Source organism: Mugil cephalus, chromosome 19 (genome assembly GCF_022458985.1).
Source record: "Mugil cephalus isolate CIBA_MC_2020 chromosome 19, CIBA_Mcephalus_1.1, whole genome shotgun sequence".
NCBI lineage: Eukaryota > Metazoa > Chordata > Actinopteri > Mugiliformes > Mugilidae > Mugil > Mugil cephalus.
The window spans coordinates 2488126-2504844 of record NC_061788.1 but is presented as its reverse complement, the minus strand read 5'-3'; the positions used below and the strand labels follow the sequence as shown (position 1 = coordinate 2504844).

Genomic DNA, 16719 nt, shown 5'->3' with positions numbered 1-16719 from the left:
ATCGACTTCTGTTCTGTTGGAGTCTCCGGGGCCGAGGCCTAGAGACGCTCTTTTTTTTTTTTTAGTACCGGACGACATTTAAATTTTTTTGCCGTCGATGCCCTGCCGGATTTCGGAGCCCGTTTCTGGACCGGCTATGAACCCATGAAGCACTTTATTCTGTGACTGAAGCAGTAACGGTCGGAGGCGCTAGTCGGCTAGGTGAAGCTAACTGCTAACTGCCAGCGAGGAAGTGAGGAACGAGCAAAAAAAAAAAAAAAAAAAAATGACATCTCGGAGGTAAGAAGGACTGTGTGGAAAAAAAAAAAACAACAATGTCTGCTGGTTGTGTTAGCCCAGCTAGCTGACTTTAACTGAACTCAGCTGTTTGGGGTCGACTGTTGAAACTTCCTAGCTTAGCTTTGGTCATTTGCTTCATTTACACCGGCAACTTGAAGCCGAATCTGAAGAAGGATGTTGAGTAAACAACGATGTATCAGTGCTAGCAAAAAACCTCCAGCGCTCATTTAGCTGCGGATAATAAACTGTAGTTAGCAATAGGCAAAGTTCAGATTGGCTACTCTCAGACGTTAGCCACTAAAAAGTGGCTAATGCTAACATAAAAATCGACCTGGAGGTGTTTATTATGCTTTTAGCTGATCTTTAACCCCCTTAAGTGTGTGTTATATTCGAGCCAGTTTCATTTACATCACATGTCATGTTCATAGGTCATTGATTTGACGAAGAAAGAAAAGATTTTAATCGGATAAACAAACAAATGTTGTATTGGATGTGCAGAGTTACACCAGTGACATTATACTATGGAAAATAGGGTAAAGTAATAAAGGTTTTCAGTTGAGGACGAAGCAGATTCTATTTATTTGGGCTTAATAAATTAGCAATAGGGAAACTTTAAGTTGAACCTGATTGTAGCTAATGCTAACATAAAAATCCAACTGGAGGTGTTTGTTTTGCTTTGAGCTGATGCTTCACTTGACGTTTGTGTTTAATCCGAGTCAGTTTTATTTGCAGACCAACAAAAGACATATAAACAGAGGATTGATTTGGCAAATAAAAACAGCTTTAATGGGAAAAAAATCACATTATTATACTGTAGCTATTGAATGTGCAGAGCAGACAGACGTTACAGTAAAATGTTCATAATACAAAGTGGAAAATGTTTAAACAAAGTCTCATGTAAAGGGCGAAGATTGTGGATTAACGCTTCACGCGTCACATATTTCTGGTTCAATAACAGTCGACAAGAAGAGCGTAGACGTCTTATAAGAATCAGAGAAAACTTTATTTATCCCCGAGGGGCACATAAGAATATACAGAGCAAACAAAATAAAATTCACGCACCGTCCAGAGAGGACGATGACGACAAGAAGACAAACCTGGGTGAGGATTTGGTTCACAAATCTTAGCAACCACAAACCAAACAAACAAACCGTCTCTTTTAGTTTGCATTAATAAATCCGCGATAGGCAAAGCTTAAATTTGCTGAAGTAAGGCTTGAATACAGTGACTGCGAACAAAAAATCCTGTTGGAGATGTTTATGGGCTCTGAGCTGATTTATGATCATGAATCCAAATAAGTTTCATTTACACAGCAACAAAAGAGGGTTCATAGATCCTGGAACTGAAAAAGAGAAAAACGCTTTAATGTTTCATATCTGAGCTATAGTGAAAGTGCAGAGAAGTTACATCAGCCTAATTATACTAGATAAAACCAAGGTAACAGTAAATAAACTAAAATATGTTTCTGAGAAGCTTTCACGGAAAGTCGCAAAAAGCTGGTGTGATAATAGACGACATAAAAACACACAACAACATTCACACGTTGTCCAGAGAGGAGGAAGCAGACCTGGATGGGATTTAGCTGGAATTTAATAAATTAGCAATAGGTAAACTTTAATATAGCCACTGTCAGACTTAAGCCGCTAATAAAAATGGATTACAGCTGATGCTAACTTTCGAAATGGATGTTTTTTTCTTGCTTTTAATGAGAAAAACAAACAGAAATGCTGTATGTTTTATACTATAGACAAAAATACACACTTATATCCCTTTATAATCCACAAACCGCACATTATATATTGTTTTAAAAGTAGAATTCACTCTTACTTACGCCAACTTTTACATTTAAGTGTGTCCCACCATCTAGCGCCACCACTTGTTTATAATACGTCCATGTGTCTGGTTCAAGTTCAACCCGAACTGAACCGTCTTTTAAGGAGAAGGAGCGGGGCTGAAAAACACAGAATCGGACAGAGAGGAAGTGGAGAAATTACGCATGTTAACGCTGAAAGGGAAGTTAGAAAATACTGGATGGTCATTTTTAAACGCCTGCAAAACCCTTCAAGTATGTTCCATCATAAGTTTACATAGTTTTGTTTCACCACAAAGGTTTAATCTCTTTTAACAAGCGATCGCCTCCTCATCCGGTTTTTCTTTTAATATTGAGTCTCGTCCCTTGAGTTCATTGTTGTTTGTGTCCTATGCTGATGCTGACCACTGCTTTACGTCTCTTCTCTCAGGTGGTTTCACCCCAACATCACAGGCGTGGAGGCTGAAAACCTCCTGCTGACTCGTGGAGTGGACGGGAGCTTCTTAGCCAGGCCCAGTAAAAGTAACCCGGGAGATTTCACCCTCTCAGTACGGTGAGAAAAAATATACGACTACATTATCTCCATCTGTTAAAACGGGCGTCACGCTGCAGGTTTCCTTCTTATTAAGTGTTTATCTCGCGCTGTTGTTAGTGGGTGTTGACGAGAAACTCAGCTTAATAAGTTTCAAACTGTCGATGAGTGCAGGTGATAAAATATTCAGCGTTAAAGACACGAGGCCTGAATGCTGGTGTTTTTTTTTACAGCTTATTAACCGTATAATTGACCGAGGAGTAAACAGTTTGAGCTCAGTCATTTACTGCATCTTCCCTGCTTTGCTTTTTGGAGGCGCCGCTAACTTAAAGCTGCCCCCGATCGATACCTGAACAATAACAACGGATCAAATGATGTGTAATTCAAGAGGGAACCCGACTCTGCAGCTTTTCTTTTTTAGCCTGTTTAGGATCAGGTAGGTGTGAAACTACCTAACACGCAGACAAAGCTGCCGGTAACGAGCAGGTCAACATCCAGCGTCACGAGGAGCCAGATGGTTCAGTCGGGAGCAAACCAGAGCTAAAGGAGAGTCAATATTAGACTTGCATTTATCGCACAAACATGAATCCAGGTGAACGCTCACGGTGCTGGATGTGTGAGGAGGTAATTGGTTAAAGCTTTAATGGCAGGATATTTACACAACTAAATGATTTTTTTTGTAAAAGAAAAAAGGTTCAAGCTCCATCTGAAGCACGTTGACTGAAACCCAGCATTAGCCAGAGAAGGAGGACCGGGCGTTTGTGGTTTTATCTGCGAGCCTGTGGAGTCATAAATTATCACCACGAAGTATCATTAACTCAGCTGATGTAGCCCATGTTATTTTTGTCTCATATTTGAGCTGTGCGCTCTCTCATCTTGCACCGTATTTACTTCCTATGGAAACAAAACAAGTCCTTGCTGGTTCAAACCAGCACGTCTGACTCTTTTCTTTTTTTTTTTTTATGCTGCCAGTAACTGTAAGTCACTGCAGAGCCGCTGCCACGAGTTCTCCTTTTTCTATTTTCTGACATGGTCGTGGTCACCTACCACCACTCAGCAGCTTGCGCCATTTTCCTTAATATTTATCAGCAGTTAGTCTTTTGCAGTTTCTCTCTAAGCTTATGCACAGAGAGCTGCACGATGTTCACTGTGCACGTGACACAGTTTGATCATTTAAATCATGGAGGCCTGTAGGATGCAGCTTAAGATTAGTCGGATGTAGCCAGAACCAAACGATGTGAGAGATTCAGCTCCCAACAGAGAGACTCCAGACCACCTGAGACGTGTAGACGAGGAAGCTGCTTCCCCTTTCAGGCTAGATAAGGATTATAATGTCAGTGCTGTTAGTTTGGGATATAATAAACAATAAAAATATAAAGGTTTCTGTCAGGTTTCTAGTTATATTCAGTTTAAACTAAGGATGTCAAATTCAACACCACTAACTTATGACCTCGCTCTGACTGGAGCTTTGGAAATGTGGAAGTGATCAAAGCTGCAAGTATGAAGTGTGGCTGTAGTAACTAATAAAAGCCCACAGGGGGCAGTAATACGCCCTCTAGAGTCTAAAGTGCCAAAAATCATCCCCCAAAACAAGCAGAAGAAGAAAGCACAGCTGGAGAACAGTGACAGATAAATGATAGTTCTTCATCATTATTTTAACTGTTGCATTAATAATAACATATAATTAACATATTATTTGCATAAAGCGGGTGTATTTCTCCATAAATTCACATTTTAAATGGATAAAGAGTCCAATTAATTAATGCTTTTAATGCTTTAATTCTGTTTACTATCAAAACTAACTAATTAGATTAAATTCTAGTTTAATTCTCGTTCTTAAATGATTAAGTTTTAGAAATCCATTGTTGGTTAAAATGTTAGATCTGCTGTTTAAGGATGTTTTTAGTCGTTTTCATCTAAAACACAGAAAACTGCAGATGCAGAAACTGTGTTTACCCATTTTTTTGACCAGATTAAGACACAAACCAGAGTGTATTTGTGCAGATTATCACAAACAGAAACATCAGCAGCGTTTCTCTAAAACGTTGGTTCTTCTCTGCAGGCGAAATGGAGCCGTCACCCACATTAAGATCCAGAACACGGGCGACTACTACGACCTGTACGGGGGGGAGAAGTTTGCCACCCTGGCTGAGCTGGTTCAGTACTACATGGAGCATCACGGGCAACTGAAAGAGAAAAACGGAGACGTCATCGAACTCAAGTATCCGCTCAACTGTGCCGACCCGACTTCAGAGAGGTGAGGGGGCAGTTTTCAAGATCCTGGTTAATATTATTGGGAAAATCTGACTTTTTTCTCTAGTTACAGTCAGTCTGAATATTAATATATAATATATGTGTTTATATATCCCAAAATATATGCAATTTTATATTTATGAATATAATAAAATATAATTCATATGTGAAATTATATCTGCAACATATGGAAAGATAAATCACATGTGTGTTCAGTATATGGTAGAATGTATTTTAAATACTTGTAAATATATATAGTAAATATAGTAAATGGTTTTGATTTTATATAGCGCCTGATTTCAACATTTCCTAACAGTGCAACATTTTTACAGGATGCTGTTTAACATAAAATAATATAAATTAAAGCATTTTCAATTACCAATCATAATAACTATATTTTTATACATGATAAAATATATATATCCATATATGGCACATGCATATACTCACTTATATTTGAGCATAAAAGGCAAAATATCACATAAAAATAAAGTGCAAAAGTTTTTTATATGTATCAACACACACATATGGATTAAGCACATTTTGTAATATATTGGGAAAATATAAATACTAATATGTTGCATTATATTTTCTAACATACTGTGATATAGTTTTGTGTTTGTACCTTTTTTTAAGTTGTTAGTAACCTTAAAAAAAAAGCACCTGTTCCAGTTGAATTATTGAAGCCGGTTTGTTGAGCGTTTGTCGTCGTGTCGTGGGCAGATGGTTCCATGGGCACCTGTCGGGCAGAGAAGCCGAGAAGCTGCTGACGGAGAAAGGAAAGAACGGCAGCTTCCTGGTCCGAGAGAGCCAGAGCCACCCGGGGGACTTCGTCCTGTCCGTCCGAACCGGAGACGACAAGACGGACACCAGCAGTGACAGCAAACCCAAAGTCACCCACGTCATGATCCGCTGCCAGGTAAAAACCCCCGGGACGCCTCTGGTTTCACGTCCAGACCCGATCTGATCTGATTGTATCGGCCTGTTCCACGTTCAACCAGAGAACAGAAGAGTTGGTTCCTGGTGAGGGAACGTGAGGGGACATTTAATGAAGTTATAAATCTATATTCTACATCAGGAGCAAGAATAATAAAAGACTCTGAGCAACTGCAGAGACACTTCAGCATCAATCAGCATTTTTCTGGATTTATATTTGCAGATTTATGTTCAAATATATAGTTTAACCTCCTGAGACCCTGCGTCCTCATATGGGGACGTTAAGTTTTAGGTTTGTTGTAGTTTATTCAGCTTTCGGCTTAATTTAGACCAGTTATTCCTCATAACTAGACACTGTAGTTTGATATGTAGTGGTTACAAACGGTAAATAAATACGACAGCAGCCGTTTTAGTGTTTTCACGAGACAAAAGTGGACAAAGTATAAAAAACGTATCATATTTTAGGACTGAAACTTGTTTATTTATGCTTATTAACTGTTCTAGTATCATATGACTCGCAAAATTAACAAATTCTATCAATAATAATGAGCTACACTGATGCTAATTAGCAAGTTCTCATTTGAGGGCGTTGGGATTTTATTGTAATTGTTCCATATTGGCGACTTTCTTGTATTATGCAGCGACTTCATTTGTATTTTTGTAGTTTTTTATGACTTTTTAGGTCATAATAATCCCAAATCTCAGTAGATTAATGTGTTAATGTTCAATTACTCACATAAAAGCAGAACAAATACAGCCTGGCACTCATCTAAAAATAATAAAACAAACACATTCTGTTATAAATCTTAAAAAAAAAATTAAAATTAAAATATGCACAGAACACCCAAGTTTGAAGATAAATGAAATGATTAAGAATCCACAAAAATAAATTCCAGTTATAGTGAAAAACAAAACTTCTAGTCTCCAATCGGCTTCTGATTAAAAACGAGCATCTGTCCAATTAGTCTGGAAGTTATCTCGTGATTATGGCGCCATCTGATCGGTGTTTCTTAATTAACTTACGAGGAGCTGATTTAATGGAGCATCTTTAGTGTGAAAAACGTTTGGAAGGACATTCAAAAGAGTTGGATCAGTGCTGGATCATTGAAGGTATAAGGATGAAGAACCCACCTGCAGAAACTCCATTTAGACGTTTAATGTCATGACGTTTCGGTCTGAAATGTGACCCATCTTTAAATGACTGTGTGTGTCCTGACTGCTCTGTCCTGACTGCTCCGTCCTGACTGCTCCGTCCCGTGTCTCCTCCCTCAGCATGACCTGAAGTACGACGTGGGTGGAGGGGAGAAGTTCGACTCCCTCACAGACCTGGTCGAGCACTACAAAAAGAACCCCATGGTGGAAACTCTGGGCACCGTGCTTCAGCTCAAACAGGTTCGTGTCCCGTTCGTCTCCGTCGTCCCCTCAAACGTGTCCCAGAGACATGTCCTGACGCCTGCTTGTCCTCCACAGCCCCTCAACACTACTCGTATTAACGCAGCCGAGATCGAGAGTCGAGTCAGGGAGCTGAGCAAACTAGCGGAGGCCACGGACAAAGTCAAGCAGGGATTCTGGGAAGAGTTTGAGGTAAAATCTTTACAAAAATCCTTTTATCTCAGAGCAGCTGTTCATGGTTCATATGTTACATGAATCACACGTTTATCTGATCATTTGTTTATTCATTCCTGGGATAGTAAATAAGTTCATTTTTACTCTAACAACAGACTAATAACAAACTTTCTAATTGAACTCGTTAGTGTAACTTTTTAAAACCTACAGTCGCCTGATGTATTTCTGTTTAATGAGCAGTTTAACTAATGTGACGACTCGAACTTGTAACTTTTCTTGGTTTTTCAAATGTTTTACAAAAACTAGATACTTTGTAAAGATTGTGACTCGTTCTGTAAATGTCCTGAAAACTAAACATTTCCCTGAGAGACGAACAGACGGACACATTCCCTGTTTGAGGAGGGTGTAAATATGCATCCAGAGCTATTATTTAAGGACATCCTGATAAAGTTTCATCCTGACCTTTTAATATTTAGCATCGGCCGATGTTAGTCCCCATGTTTCTTCTCGTCTCCTTCTAGAGTCGACTGGATTCAGTCCAATAAATCTCTCTTTAACCTCCTCGGGCCAAAGCACTCGTTTCCAGAAATGTTCCTCTCTCTGGAAGATTAGTCTCTTCTTTTAAACGTTCAGTTGTTGTTTGGCTGCAGCTTTTAAACCTGAGTGGACTCGTTTTACTCTTCACACGTTTAGTCACAGGATTCTAGTTCTTCTTCTCCTCCTTCTATTGGTTCTTCAACTTCTTTGTTGTTGTTTGGCTGCAGCTTTTTAGCCTGAGTGGACTCCATGGTTTTATTGTTGTCACATTTTTTTGAATCTTTGACGCCATTAAAACAGAAAAAAAGTGACTTTTTGACGCTGTAGCGACGTGGTTTTTGTTTTTTACTGCCGTCCTTAAACAGATGACTACGTAAGACCAGGCTCAGCTGAGGTCTGATCTGATCATTTTAAAGACGTCCTTAGTTGCTGAATGTGTCTCTCCTCCTCTTCTCTCTCCAGACGTTGCAGCAACAAGAGTGTAAGCTGCTGTACAGTCGTAAAGAAGGCCAGAGACAGGAGAACAAAAACAAGAACAGATACAAGAACATTCTGCCCTGTAAGAAAACCTGGTTCATGTCTCACTGTGAAAACGCTCAGAGTTCAGGCTTCACACTGACGCTCCTCTTCCTGTTTCTCTTTTTGTTTGTGTTTGTGTTTGCAGTCGACCACTCTCGCGTGGTGCTGAACGATGGGGACCCTAATGAGCAGGGCTCTGACTACATCAACGCCAATATCATCATGGTAGTATCTGCTGTCATGGTAAACTCACTTCATCCTCAGGGGAAACTCTCACTCCGTTTATTTCTGTGCATCATGATGTGTGGAGTTCACTCTGCAGCTCAGGACCAGGGCTCACCTGACCTACGCACCTGTGTTTGTGTACCTGTGTGTCTGTGTGTGCGTGTGTGTGTGTGTGTGTGTGTGTGTGTGTGTCTGTGTGTGTGTGTGTGTGTGTGTGCAGCCGGAGCTGGACATAAAGTGTAACAGCACCAAGGTGAAGAAGAGCTACATCGCCACTCAGGGCTGTCTGCAGAACACCATCAGTGACTTCTGGAGGATGGTGTTTCAGGAGAACTCCAGAGTCATCGTCATGACCACGAAGGAGGTGGAGAGAGGGAAGGTGAGAGGAAGAGAGGAGATACAGAAATAAAAAAACCCTGAACCTTCGACTCCTCCAGACCTCAGACCAATCAGAGCTCTGTTTATTAAATTCAAGTGAAGCTAAATTTAATTTTAATTTAATTTAAATGGTAAAACATCAGCTTTTATTGTCAGTCAGTCTGAATTAAACAGAAATGCACAGAGTGAAGGGAACTGGACGTATATGCTCCAATCAGCCACAACATTATGACCACTAACATCAACCAACTTGACATGACAATTCAACGTTCTGCTGAGAAACCTTTGGGCGTGATGTTCATTGTTGTGGATGTTACTTAGACATGTAGCACCCACCTAGACCAGACCAGCCCTACACAATGTCAGGGAGGTGGTCATAATGTTTTATATACAGTGGTGTCAACAGTTATGACAAATCAACATTATGCACATGTTTTATCCTCTTTCCCACCTCAACATTCAGAGATAAACAGCACATAGACATTTACACATGATACCATTAATATCAGGGATTTGACAAAACAGATTAAATTGAAATTATCTTCCAGTTCTGTTTTTATTTCCTCAGTTGCAGCTGTATACCAGAATAATATATTTTCTTGTTTAGCAGCTGTAGAAATTTACAGATGGATAATTTCAATAAGTGTTCTGTACCAACAGAGATCTCTAGTGTATGTGGTGGTTTCTATCTTATTATTCTTCTTTGACAGAGTGATGTATTTAAAGACGATGGATGGTTTAAAATAAGTATTTGGGGTCTTATGTGGTCATAATGTTATGCCTGATCGGTGTACGTCCCTGTTCTACATGCTATGACCACAATCTAATCCAGCTGTGTCTCAACAGAGTAAATGTGTGAAGTACTGGCCGGACATGTCGGCTCTGAAGGAGTACGGCGCCATGCGTGTTCGCAACGTCAAGGAGACGACCGCACACGACTACACCTTAAGAGAACTGAAACTGTCCAAAGTCGGACAGGTGAGTTATTTCTGAGAGGAGCATCGTTATTGCACTTAGATAATTTCATCACCGTACATTACAGGGTTTATGACCTATACTGCAGCCAGCCACCAGGGGGAGCTCCCCATTCATTTATTTCTTTTTTAATTCTAAGATATTTGTTTTTTATTATATGTGTTCTCCTTTTATATGTCTATCAGCTGTCAAGGTTCAGTATTTTTTTAATAAGTAACGTTTGTTTCAGCGTCTTCAGAAACGTTGAAAGTAACACGAGGATGCTTTAAAAAATACAGGAATGAATCAGTTTTTAAATTGACACAAAGATCCATAATTAAAGCGATCTCCTCGAGCTCTAACCTGCTACGTTTGCAACTCCAGAGCAACACTGAACGCACAGTTTGGCAGTACCACTTCAAGGCCTGGCCCGACCACGGCGTCCCCACCGACCCCGGCGGCGTCCTGGACTTCCTGGAGGAGGTGAACCTGAAACAGGAGAGCATCCTGGACGCGGGGCCGATAGCGGTACACTGCAGGTAGAGGCTCAAAAAAACACCCGGCGAAAGCTCCTAACAACACGTTTAATCTCCTCTGTGGTAACGATGGGATGTGTCGCGTGTTCCAGTGCAGGGATCGGGAGGACGGGGACGTTTATAGTGATCGACATCCTCATAGATGTGATCAGAGAAAAGGGTGAGTGACTCCACCCAGCTCCAGTTTGGAGTTTGATATCAAAGCAGCATCTGAACACAAATGTGCGTACATGTTCGTATTTGCAGGGGTGGACTGTGACATCGACGTGCCGAAGACCATCCAGATGGTTCGTGCCCAGCGCTCTGGGATGGTGCAGACGGAGGCGCAGTACAGATTCATCTACATGGCCGTGCAGCACTACATAGAAACCCTGCAGAGGCGCATCGAGGAGGAGCAGGTTGGCATCAGGCGGCGACTCACCGCTTTAAAGGTTTTACCGTTTTACCGTCTCTGAGCTTTCCTCTGATTTCTCCTCTGCAGAAAAGCAAGATTAAAGGGCGCGAGTACACCAACATTAAGTACTCGTTGTCCGACCTGTCCGGGGGGGAGCAGAGCCCGTTGCCTCCATGCACTCCTATTCCGACTCCCATCTGCACAGAGTAAGAGTTTGGGTCCTTAAAAAACCTGGTTGTTTAAGTATCTGCCGGTGGTTTCTGATTGAAGTGTTGTGCGTTGTCAGGATGAGGGATGACAGCTCCAGAGTTTATGAGAACGTGGGACTGATGCAGCAGCAGAAGAGCTTCAGATGAGACTCGCTCCGGACGCCGAGGCTCCATCAGTTCCAGGTAACCTCAGGCAAAAACGGCAATATTCACTAAATTTACATGATGAGTAACCTCCTGAGACCCTGCGTCCTCATATGGGGCTCGTTAAGTTTTAGGTTTCATTGCAGCTTATTCTGCTTCATTTAAATACTTAGTGCGCCATCTAGTGGTGGAAAAGGGTCAATATACTTGACGGTAAAAGCATGATTCATTCTAAAGACGAGGAACAAAACTCCATCAAATTCTATGGTTAAAACTTATTTATTTATACTTATTAACATTTATAGTTTGATATGACACAAATTTAACACATTTTATCAATAGCAACGAGCTACAACGTCGCTAATTAGCAAGTACTCGTTTGAGGACGTTGGGACTTCATTGTTCCGGTTTTGCTCAGCCACGTTCAGGTATTAAAGTAAACAGTTTTATATTTTGTCACACATTGGATGACTTTATTATAATATAAATGATGCAATAATCCCAGTGTCCACATATGAGGTGATTTCCCCAAAAACTACTACTTCCTGTTGAAAGATGATGCTTAGTTTTTATACTTCCTAGGTCCGACTGATCCCAAATACCTTGAAGAGAAATTAAAAATGAGGCTCAGACTATAAGAGATTTGGGTCGATATATTCCCAAACTCATCCCTCCCAACAACTGGATAAAAAATAAGCTCGATACTGAAGTTAAGCTACGCTAAACGTTAGCTAAAATGCTACCGTTGATGAACATCATCCACAACTCATTTAGCCTCCTGCTTTATTTTTACTTGCTGCAAAAAACTGTTAAATTTGGGGGTTATTTTGTGGTTGGCAAACCATCCTCACCAGCAGCTTTACCGCCACCTACTGGACTGGAGTGTGGAGAAAAAAGTTTCTCCACCACAATGTTGTTTTTCATCCATTTCAGTGTGAAGTGGTGCATTCAAAGCCCCCTGCTCTGTCTGGAAAATATAAATAATATCTTGTATTGTGTTCACGTCTGAGATTATATGTTGGTTTAAATCATCCTGTAGTTTGAGGCCAGACTCTTGAGTTTTAAGATTTTAGGATTCGCATCTTGTTTTGTTTTGCTACCAACATCTGTCTTTAAAAAAGGCTCTAAAAACCTCAGCGTGGCCCCCGTCCATCTAATCTCTGAGCTGCATTACTTCCACAAAAGACACAACCAAAATCAGCTTCATAGTTTCTATAATTTTAAGAACATATATGAACCAGACGTAAGAATAAGAATACAAATAAAATAATAAAATAAGAATAATTTACATGAGATATACAAACATTTTAGCTGAAGTGTCTCAGTATAAGGTGTAAATAAACAGTGTAGCTTGTAAATAAACGGTGTAACATGTAAATAAACGGTGTAGCTTTTAAATTAACAGTGTAGCGTCTAAATTTAAACCACTTTTTCCAGCTTTAACCACGGTCGCTTTATTTTATTTATTTATCTTTCTGTCCTTTTCAGGATCTCGATACCTGACAGTTTTTTCGCCAGCCACACCTTGACGCCTGAGACTTGACCGTAACGACATGGATCAAATGGGGAAATAACAAAACGCAAACACACACACACAGGAAAACAAAAGAAAAAAAAACAAAAGAAACGAAAGAAAAAGCGCGAGGGAGACCAGACACCTGGGTCGGCCGCCTCTTCTCTCACTCATCCTCCTCGAACATTTTCCCTCCAGTTGAATTCTAAACCACTGTGATTGTCAAGAAGAGCCTTTTTTTGCGCTGAATCCCCTTAACTAAACAGCAGTTTGGGTTTTTTAAGCCTTTGTAAATCTCACCCCCTCCCAATAAGGGCTGAGGGGGGGTAACACCTAGCTAACCTTTCGCTCATGTCTCATTTTTCTATTTCTTTTTGTTTGTTTTTTTGTTTTTTTTTATTAACCAAAGGAAAGTGATTGTTTCTAGATGGAAATTTTCTGGATAAAGGCCTGTGCCAAACTTTCCCCTTCCTCCCCCCCAAGTAAGTGATTTTTAACCACATTTAAAACGTTAGAGACCTTATTTCTGCACAAAAGTTTGGCCTCAGATTTCCAGAGATTATTTACTGACTGACTGACTTTAAAAACGTCTTTTCTTCCTCTTCTTCTTCTTCTTCTTCTTCTCGTCTAGTTCACATGGATTTAACATGTTGTTGTTGTTGTTGTTGTTGTCATTGGGATTCACAGCGTCTGTTAGCCAAACCATTCCTTAGCTCACGCCGAAGGTCCTTAATGCTGCGCCTTTTCTTTAGCGGCATGAACCGTTTTTCAGTCGCCGCCTTCGTTCGTTCGTTCGTTCGTTCGTTCGTTTGTTCGCCCGGTGGGTTTCTGAATGATCTCATCCGGGGGCCACATGCACGTTTATGTCAAGACTTCAGGGGAGTTTTTCATTTATCTCACCACAGACGCACGGCTGCCAAAAACAAAAAAACAAAAAAAAAAACAGCGTTATTTTTTACTTTTGCCTTTTGTGTACCGTTTTACAGTTGCCTTTTCGTGTACCATTGCCTGTTTCGAGCACCACATGTACTTAAGTTTCAGAGTCACTTTTTGTTTTAAGAAGCGTTCACACGTCTGTCGGCTTTCGGCGGCGTTCGCTGGTCCTTGTCGTGGTCGGCTGGACTCGGTGGTTCGTAAGAGACGAGTTCTCTCTCGTGTTTAAAGGAAGAGTTTGACACCGTTGGCGCCGTTCTCTCTCGTATCTGGACTGAATATGAAGCTACCGGCAGCAGATGATGAGCTGAGACTTTTCAAACTAGAACAAATCTCACTTTTGATGTTGACAGCGCTAATGCTAACGAGCAAGGAAGTGGCTGACAATGCTGTTGTTTACCTTAGCTTAGCGTGCTATATTAAGCTTATCGTCGCTACGGGCAGAATGAAACGAGGCCGGTGGAGGAGCCGGGTTTGTTTCCTGGTGTCAGACGAACTTTTGGGACCTTATGACGCCGTTGGATGGATGAGTGATGAGAGTTTTTATCCTCAGGGGAGCGCGACGCTCCGTCTAACAGGTGACGAGATGTTTCAGCCTGGACCAAAGCGGCGAAACGACGTCGCAGTCCACAGAGTAAAGGCTGAAAAAAAAACATCAGGTGTGAACTGGTTCTTGACTGATGATGCTAAGCTACGCTAATCACCAGCTTTTAAAGGGGCTGCTGTGAGAGTGGAACCAGTGTCAAACTGTTCCTTTATCGCTGTGTTTGACGCGAAGCCTTCTACTTTAAACTCGCTGACCTGGGAGAAAGAAGCGTTTCTCCTCTTTGCCTTTTTTTGCGCGACGGTCCTGAAGAACCACTGATCCACGATCACTGAGCGGCTTCTTTCTGCGACGGTTTTTTTAAAGCCAATAAATGAATAAATGAATCATGTGTAAAATCAGTGTTTTTCGGGAGCTGCTTCCTCTAACGCCCGGTTGCTGCTTCACAGCAAGTGTTCTTGGATTCCCCCCCCCCCCCCCCCCCCTCCTCGCCCCCATCCTCTCGTTGCCCGGGCGACGGCCATCCTCTACCTGAGACCCTCTGTAGCGCGTCGTCCCGTCGAGCGGATGAACCTCGTACCCGTCTAAACGTTTCGTGGCGCGCTTGCTCGTGGTGTTTCGTTGTGTCCTGTGACGTGCGCAGGGATGCTGCTAACAGCCATTACCTTCTCAGATACTTTCCTGTCTGTTTATTTTGTTTTTTTTCTTTTAATGTTTCTCCTCCCACATGATGATGATGATGATGATGATGATAATTAAAAAAAAAAAACAGAAAAAACGCTTTCCATTTATCATGTAAGCAATTTAGATGCATAGACGTGCCTTCTATGCATTTGTGTATTAGATTAGCTACTAAAAAAAAAAAGAATGAAAATAAAAACCAGTGCTCTTCACTTTTCATCCGCCGTTCAACAAACTGTAACATGACGTAAATGTGAATTCTTTCAACCTGAACAAAAAAACAATTAATAAATAACAAGGTAAAAAAAATAAAATAAACAAAAATGCAGACAAACTATATTTTTTAACATGTATATTGTACATGAGTTCCAGGTAGAGGAGAATGTACTTACTAAAAACATATCTACTTGCCAATAAAATATACTGTATGTATATTCCTGCAGCTTCCTCTCTGTGGACGCAGGGAGGAACCTCTCACACCGAGCTTCAGAGGTTTTATTGTATGACTTTCAATGCAGTTAACCATGTTAACATCCTCAGTACCAATAAATGGCTCGCTCATGCCTCAGAACGTCGCCGTCTGCTTTCTCTTTGGCTGCTGCTGTGAACACGTGTCGAGATATCGCTTATATCCACCAACGTTTAATTATTATTTCATTTCATTTGATTTTTATTGGATCTGAATCAGTTTAAAATGTTTCTCTCCTGATTTCCTTCCTTTTGTTTGTCGAGAAATTCAATCTGTTTATTTTGTTGTAATTAAAGCAGGTGGAGACGTTTAGTCACTTTATTAGTTTATCTTAATCCTGTTTGTTTTCCTCTTTGGGCCGAAGCTCAGTGAAGCCGACGGGAGCTTAATGACATTTAGGAGAAAGAAAGAAACAAAGAAAGAAAGAAAGAGCATCTTCGTATTCGTTCAGTGTTAAGTTCTCGTCCGCAGCTTCTGCTGTAACGTTTCATCTGTTGAGTCCAGATCATATTTTCTCTGAATTCTATCACCAACACGTCTCATCTGATACAGTGATGATTAAACTATTTGTATTAATTTCTGTTTAAAAATGACTGAAAGTGTCGTCAGTCCTGGAAATAAACGAAGAGAAAACAACACGAAACACAAATATTATACATTCACTCAGTCTGCATCCATTCCTTCCTTCCTTCCTTCCTTCTCACCTTGTTTCCTTCTGTCCTTCCTTCCTTCCTTTTTCTTTCTTTCCTTCCTCCCTTCCTTCTTTCCTTCCTTCCTTTGTTTTATCAATCCTTTCTTGGATTCCTTCCTTCCTTTTTCCTTCACTCCTTCTTACCTTCCTCTCCTTTCTTCGTTCTTTCATCTTTCCTCCGTTCCTTCCTTCCATACATCCTTATTTGTCCTTCCTTCCTTCTTTCCATCCTTTCTTCCTTCATTCCTTCTGTCCCTCCCTCCCTCCTTCCTTCCTTCCTTCCCTTTTCATTCTTTCCTTCCTCATTCTTCCCTTCTTTCCTTTGTTTTATCAATCCTTCGTTCCTTCCTTCCGTACATCCTTATTCGTCCTCCCTCCCTCCCTCCTTCCTTCCTGTCTTCCTCCTTCCTTCCTTCCTTCCTTCCTTCCTTACTTCCTCTCTCCCTCCCTCCCTCCCTCCCTCGTTCCTTCCTTCCTCCCTTCCTTCCTTCCTTCCTTCCTTCCTTCCTTCCTTCCTTCCTTCCTCATTCTTTCCATCTTTCCTTTGTTTTATCCATCCTCCATTATTTCCTATCCTTCCTTCCCTCCTTCCTTCCTTCCTTCCTTCCTTCCTTCC

General features: G+C 41.0%; 1 protein-coding gene across 2 annotated transcripts; it reads left to right on the top strand.

The window, feature by feature from the left end:
- Positions 1-15518, top strand: ptpn11a (protein tyrosine phosphatase non-receptor type 11a). Of its 2 annotated transcripts, none has more exons than XM_047569740.1 (16): positions 1-279; positions 2520-2642; positions 4684-4878; positions 5598-5793; positions 7083-7202; positions 7281-7394; positions 8376-8472; positions 8578-8657; positions 8878-9036; positions 9882-10013; positions 10374-10528; positions 10618-10685; positions 10772-10923; positions 11007-11125; positions 11206-11311; positions 12761-15518. In XM_047569740.1, the coding sequence occupies exons 1-15, from the start codon at positions 266-268 to the stop codon at positions 11273-11275; spliced, it is 1794 nt and encodes a 597-aa protein (XP_047425696.1). In that variant the 5' UTR covers positions 1-265; the 3' UTR covers positions 11276-11311; positions 12761-15518. The 2 variants fall into 2 exon arrangements, with proteins under 2 accessions (XP_047425696.1, XP_047425695.1); XM_047569739.1 differs by having other exon boundaries at positions 2-279; positions 8578-8675.
- Positions 15519-16719: the final 1201 nt, after the last annotated feature.